The sequence below is a fragment of the Lepeophtheirus salmonis genome, chromosome 9 (assembly GCF_016086655.4).
Source record: "Lepeophtheirus salmonis chromosome 9, UVic_Lsal_1.4, whole genome shotgun sequence".
Taxonomy (NCBI): Eukaryota; Metazoa; Arthropoda; class Copepoda; order Siphonostomatoida; family Caligidae; genus Lepeophtheirus; species Lepeophtheirus salmonis.
In genome coordinates this window covers 16,356,495-16,363,344 of record NC_052139.2, presented here as the reverse complement: position 1 = coordinate 16,363,344, position 6,850 = coordinate 16,356,495, and the positions used below count along the sequence as shown (strand labels likewise).

At 33.3% G+C, this 6,850-nt stretch overlaps 1 protein-coding gene across 2 annotated transcripts; it reads left to right on the top strand.

Moving 5' to 3' along the window:
• The first annotated feature begins 777 nt into the window (after positions 1–777).
• Positions 778–5,464, top strand: LOC121124200 (organic cation transporter protein). 2 transcript variants are annotated; one of them, XM_040719337.2, is made up of 10 exons: positions 778–1,389; positions 1,585–1,924; positions 1,994–2,195; positions 2,251–2,509; positions 2,565–2,881; positions 2,948–3,184; positions 3,239–3,371; positions 3,433–3,617; positions 3,688–3,833; positions 4,727–5,464. In XM_040719337.2, exons 2-10 carry the CDS (start codon positions 1,677–1,679, stop codon positions 4,803–4,805), a joined length of 1,806 nt encoding a protein of 601 aa, XP_040575271.1. In that variant the 5' UTR covers positions 778–1,389; positions 1,585–1,676; the 3' UTR covers positions 4,806–5,464. The 2 variants fall into 2 exon arrangements, with proteins under 2 accessions (XP_040575271.1, XP_040575272.1); XM_040719338.2 differs by having other exon boundaries at positions 945–1,521.
• Positions 5,465–6,850: the final 1,386 nt, after the last annotated feature.

The following is a 6,850-nucleotide window of genomic DNA, read 5'->3' as shown; positions in this document are numbered from 1 at the left end:
TGAAAAAAGCCGTATCGGAGGCAATATAAGTCTGATAAATCAAATGAAAGTTTTAGATTATAACTAAAACTCTTGGGTACCGTAGCTTGTTCCACAAATTTAAAAAGTAGGTCCATTATTGACTTAAATATGTCTATGAAATATTGGGTTGTATGTACATTTGTCCTAAATTAGTCAAATATTCAATTCACTCTTAATAATTAAAAAGGGATTTTTGTCTGTTACATGAACAAAATAAAAAATTATTCAACACACAATTTTGTGTTCATACACAAAATTTCATTAAAATCAAAACGATAGACCTTGAAAGTACAGATTCAGTTTTTGCCACCTTCCTCACCTGATTGGAATCCCCTGGACTTTTGAATGTAGAAGATGGTGGAGAGAAAGACCAATGCTATCTCAAGGACCAGCTAATGCCTTTATGAATAGATATCCTGAATAATATGATGCTTCCCAGCTGTGTACGTTTGCAGTCAATAAGTTTCAGGCCGTGGTTAGAACAAATTACAGCAACTTTGAATGAAATTTTAAAATGCTCTACTATCTAATATTTACAATATATTATGTTATTATTTTTATGGTCTAAATATATTTATCAATGTTTTATGACAAGTTATGTTTTTTACTAAGTTTTAAATGGAGGTTTTCTCCATTTCTTGCTTTTAATTTAAGATTTTTTTATGTTGATGTACCACTCTATGCATTGATGTATGGATATCTTGTCCCATAGCCTTGTGTCACAACTATTACTTAAGTGTTTTGCATTTTTAAGGAGGAGTAGCGATAGTTCAGCAGAGAAAGAAGAAGTCGTAAAGGAATAATACATTTGAGCATGTCCTAGCTGCATATAACAATTTAGGAGTGCGCAAGTTATTCCCCCTATCTTTTTTTTTCTCTCTCTTTTTCTTTCCCTCATCCTTTCCCCTCCCTCCTAAAATCTTAAGTACATAATATTCAATTGGACACATATTTAATTTCCTCTCAAGCTCATCTCAATTATTATTTTTTATTATTATTGTTTTACCCACTGAGATTTCAAAAATCGTTCATGAAGTGACAAAGAACCTAAATAAGTCAGTCAGTGGTTAGTAAGTGCTTGAGCGAGGTGGACTCCAGAGAAAATATTGTCAAAAAAGATTGGGGAATCATCTCCGTTTTTGACAGAAGAAGAATTGTTTTTTCTTTGAAGAAAAAAACAACAACAACAAATAAACACCGACTCTCATTCTGTTTTTGAAATAATCAAACAATGAGAGGGAAGAGATCAACAAAAACGTGAAATCCTTTTTTTCCCCTGTTTTTGAAAGATTTTCTGAAAAAATAAAGTGAAAAATTTATTTGTGAAAGGAATTCGTCATTCGAATCGAATTGGTCACAAGAGAACAGGTTTGACAATTTATCCTTTTTGTTGCTGTCCTGTTGACAGCCAATTTATCTTACCAAGTACTTATCACTCACTTAGTAATAATTGAGACAAAAAATCCCCCTCTCCTCAACAAGAGCCTTTGTATCCTTATTGTATGAAATTTGAGCACCTAATTCATTTATTGCTTGATTGAACTCTTTTTTTTTGCTTTACAGTGCCTATTTTGTTCCCTCAACTTCTTCATCTCCTCATCCCCAGGCTAACTCTATAGAGTTATTTCATATTATTTTAAAAGACAAAGAACACTATGGAGACTCAATCCAATAAAAAAATCCAATTTGAGGACATTCTCACCATGATTGGGGATCAAGGGAAATGGCAAATCATGATATTTATGATCACGTGGATCGAATGTATCCTTATTGGCTGTCACCATTTATCTTCCTCCTTTCTTGGAGCGTCAATGGATCATTGGTGCAATACAAATCATATAAAGGCTCTGGAAGGAATGAACTCTTGGACGACGGAGCAAAAGAAACAATTTGCTATTCCTTTGTGAGTAATCTATTGTATTTTTACTGACAATGGTTATGAAATAAGATTTTTTTAATATTCCACACCCAGTGATAATACAACGGATAAGTTTGAATTTTGCGAAATGTATGATCTCTCTTCCCTACCAAGCATGCCCAGTGACTTTGATCTGGCGTTGTCAATACGGCCTGACTCTTTACCAAGGATTCACTGCGAAGATGCTGAAAATGTCCCGGAAAATGATTTTTTTGAGTATGATCAGACTGAGGGTCTCAGTTCTATTGTAAATGAAGTAAGTTTTCCTCACTTCCATTTGAACGATGTTCCTCACATTTTTTGCATTGCAGTGGAATCTCGTTTGTTCTCGATTACCTCTTTTATCCACGGTACAAGGAAGTTATATGGGGGGTGTCTTTGTGGGATGTATCGTCTTTGGATGGGCATCGGATAAATTTGGTAGACGAAAGTCCATTATTGTAGCTTCTGTCATTCAAGTATTTTCCACGATCGCCACAGCCTTCTCCTCTAATTACATCATCTTTATATTTCTACGATTTTTTGTGGCTTTCTCTGTTTCTGGGATATTTGAGTGTGGATTTGTTCTGGGTATTTTTTTAGAAGTTCCATTAAACACTTGAAATTGCCTTACTCTTTTTTTTAGTTACGGAAGTTTGCGGTCCGAAGTATCGAACGATCTTTGGTATACTGACACAGTTTCCCTTTGGAATCGGTGCAGCCCTTCTACCACTTATTGCTTACTTCCTCCGTGATTGGTTTAGTCTTCAGTTGGCTATTTCTATACCTTCTGTCTTACTTATTGTCTACTTTATATTCATGCCAGAAAGTCCTCGATGGCTACTTGGTGAGGGGCGAGTGGATGAAGCTCTAAAAATACTCAAAGATGGTGCAAAAATGAACAATAAGGAGTTGCCTTCTGATGAGGAGATGTATGAAATTCTCACACAGTTTAAAAATGAGGTAAGTATTTTGTGTTTCTATAAAAAGTATATATATATTTGATCCTCCCCTCAAAAAAAATGTTAGAGTATGGCAGAGAATAAAACACAGGAAATCGAGGGGCCCAAGACATGGAAGCAAAAGGCTTATGAAATATTTAAAGAAATAATTATCCTTTTCGAAACACCAGAAATGAGAAAAAGAACAATAAATATTTTTTACTCCTGGTTGGTCGTGGCCATGGTCTACTATGGCTTATCCTTTAACTCTAAGAACTTGGGAGGAAACCGCTATGTGTCGACATTCATCTCTGGATTTGTAGAGGTAATTATACATAAATATCAATGAGTCAAGAGTCATCATCGCTATGATTCCCAGGTTCCCGCAGTTGCTTTCATTATTCCAGCACTTGAAAGATTTGGGCGTGTCAAATGTTATTGTGGAACATTTATGGCTGGCGGTATTTGTTGTGGTCTTGTGGCTCTAGCTACCTTTATCTTGGAAACTGGAGGTAAATAATTATAGCAAAACTTATGTTAAACTTAATCTATATATTTTTTATTTTGGCTCAGAAAAAATTTGGATCCCAGTCACATTTGCAATGTCTGGAAAGTTTCTCATCTCTATGACCTTTGCTATAGCCTACTTATACACAGCTGAACTTTTCCCAACCCCAGTACGCAACGTTGCAGTCGGAGCTGCCTCTACTTTTGCAAGAATTGGCTCAATGATTGTACCATATATCGTCGATCTCTTAGTAATCCTTTTCTCCTTATTTTTCTTCGTCAATAGTAGTACATTGTTCCTAATATTTATTCTTCCCATAGGGTGCAGCTCATGCCGCAATCCCCGTCATCATTTTTGGCATTGTCTCATTCACTGCTGGTCTCTTTTCCCTCATGCTCCCAGAGACGCTGAATAAAAAGATGCCTGAAAGTGTTGCAGAAGTGGAAAACTATAGGAAAAGAAAAAAGTAAGTTTTGGTCAATTCCGGATTGAACTCTTTTTCTCTTTCTGTATGTATATATATGTGGCTAGTCAACACAAAAGCAAGCTATAAGGATTTTTTCTCAAAATTGAATGTGGATTATATTTGTGTTCTTATACGAATTATCGTCAATTGCTATGCACAAAATATTATTTTAGCTCCGTTGCAAATAGTACTTGAATTAGTTAAAATTGATCGTAGCAATAAAATAAAGAGAAATTGAGGGATTTTATTTGAAAGGGAAACTATTGGAGCAAATATAAGGTTCTTTAATAATAAAAAATAGCTAAAACTTTCGGGTATCTTAAGAAATTCCAGAAATTAAAGTATATAGCTTATAAGTGACTCAAAAATACCTTTAAAATATTGAGCTGTATGTATACGTATATGAGGCAAGGAAGAATAAATAGGGATTCTCTCTTTCTTGATAAATATTCAAGATTGTTTTTTATGATGACACACCATAGGTGTATTTTTATACGAATCCTAGTCAATTTCTTCTATCATAATATTCTTATTGCCCCATTGGATACGTCCTAAATGGCGCTTAAAGTAGACACAATTGATCGTCATAATAAAAGAATGATAAATTGAACGGATTTTATTTGACCTTATTGGGTACAATATAAACTTTTTAAATCAAATAAAGGTTGCAAAAATGTTCCTAAAGATTTATTTTTCTTAACTGATACCAGAAATTTGAATTTGTAGCCTATAGATGACTCAAATATGTCTATGAACTATTGGGCTGTAAGAAATAAATTGGGATATATTTATTTTCTTGATTATTATTAAAGATGTTTTTGATGTTGACAAACCAAAAAGTATGATCACTCCCTTTTATGTATATTAAGCAATTTTTTTTTTGTTACATATAGCCACAACTGTGGGGAGGAAATGGATTCATCTCTCAATCAATTCCCAGCTTCCGGTAATACTGAGGAGAACCAAGTTTGATGTTGAAGACGCTTATCATTAAATATAAATGCACAGGAGAATGAATTGTCATCTATTCTCCCTTTCCTCCATTTTGAAATAATTGACTTCATCTTTTTTTGTTGGATTTCAAATGAACTCTTACTGCATAAAAAAAAATCATGCAATCCTTGGTAAGGAGTAAACTGAAGCAACACATCCATGTATAGTTTCAATGTTATTTTTATTTTGTTTATTATGATGTAACTTTTTGTACATATTTTTACTTATTATTACTATTATTTTTGACTTGCATCTTTTCTTTGTCATATCTTTTTGCATTTTAGTACAATTATTTTTTATTTTTCCAAAAAAAATAATTATTTCTTTGAGGAATTAATATATAAAAACACGAGGAAAAAAAAACACAAACTATTTTGTTATCTCTATTTTTGCAGGCTTTCTATTTTTAAAGTAAGAATTGTTATTGGATGAAAGAGTGTTAAGGAGAAGATTAACCTCAATTTTTCATTACAGCTGACATTCATACACAAATAAATAATATACATAGGCCCCATTCAAATTTATAGGAGTTTGTGCTTGAATAAAGTAGTTTACATATATTTTAAACTTTGATTTTTACTGTATTTTAAAATCTTTTTGCATTTGCAATAGGAAATTTTTTGTCATAATTTACAAAACTGTCATTATTATTTGTTTTATTCTTGAAGAGAGAACATATATGTAAAAATTAATCACTCGTCCATGAAAGACGAAGAGTAACTGAGGATTTTTGTAGAGCTATAAATGTTCGACTCGGAGTAGAATTTAGGATCCACATCACTGCAATTCCAGGCTATATGTCTTTACTATATAAGGTGTGGAATTTGTGTTCTTTTCCTTCCTCTTACAGCCGGAGCAGGTTGGGTTCATAATGGCAGATAGGACCAAATCCAAATTTGGATAAGAGGTGCAGTAGATATTTTTCATCAAAATACCTCAAACTATAACTATAAACTTCTTGATTGTAAAGTGCTGTAATGGGCTTCATGTATTTTAGGCACTCAGGATCCATATACAAAAGGTATTTCTAGCCTTCTCTGCACTGACACTGGTGCAGAGCTCCGACATTTTTGAACTTAATGAAATATTGTAATTAAAAATAACAGGATAATCATATTGTAAAGTTTTTCTCCCCGCTCGGTATATCATCTCTAATTACGGAGTAAGGTTTGTGTGTTGATTGTCTGTCGTATATTACAGCGATTTTTTTATCAAAATTTATTTGGGCGTGTTTTTTTTCACCGATGATTTTTTCGGCGTACTTTTTATAGCGACTTTTCTGTTATGGAGTTGCTTGAACGTTCTATTAACAAATAGTTGTTAAGTAAGAGGTAGGAATTGGAAAATAATTGGTCTATCATGATACTCTATGGTCGAGTGAGCAGTTACGTCATATTTATTCTTACGAGAAGATACTTAATTAACAGTCATTGACTTTGTGAGCTTCTTGGATGGATGATGGCGTTTGGTACTCATAAGTTATGAGTGATCAACTTAAGTTTGTTTACGTTAAATATTGCTTCCTGTTACGAGTTGTACAAGCCATCTACTTAATTTAACTCCTTTGTATAAATAATGTACGACTGGCTATGATATGCAATTTTCTACTAGTACTGAGGCTCTATTTAACCACTACCAAAATCATTTAATAATGAGAATAAAGAAAATCCTTTAGCATGAGACTGTTATGTCGGTTCAACTATTCTTCAAGTTTTTGAGGCTACTTCTAAATAGCCTTGCAATCTTAGGAAGATAGTTGAGATGATTGGATCTCAGATGACATAATTCAATTTCATAATGGACTCTCTCCTAATCTTCCTGACCTCTGTAGATGCGGTTTAGTTGAAGCTACAAGCTTGTGTTTAAGTGTCAATGCTAACCCAAAAAGTTATACGCTATATCAATACATCCCTCCTGTAGACTAGAACACCTAGTTTATGCTTTGTATGTACATGATTTGAATTGTTCCTACAACATGGAAACAAATTCAATCTGAAATTTGATAAATCATTTGCACGTCCAAG

Bases quoted from the DNA above. Each gene is read 5' to 3' on its own strand.
- LOC121124200 (XM_040719337.2), top strand. From the start codon at position 1,677: ATGGAGACTCAATCCAATAAAAAAATCCAATTTGAGGACATTCTCACC. The intron at 3,372-3,432 runs GTAAATAATTAT...ATTTTGGCTCAG, and splicing joins CTTTATCTTGGAAACTGGAG to AAAAAATTTGGATCCCAGTC. The intron at 3,618-3,687 runs GTAATCCTTTTC...TTCTTCCCATAG, and splicing joins CATATATCGTCGATCTCTTA to GGTGCAGCTCATGCCGCAAT.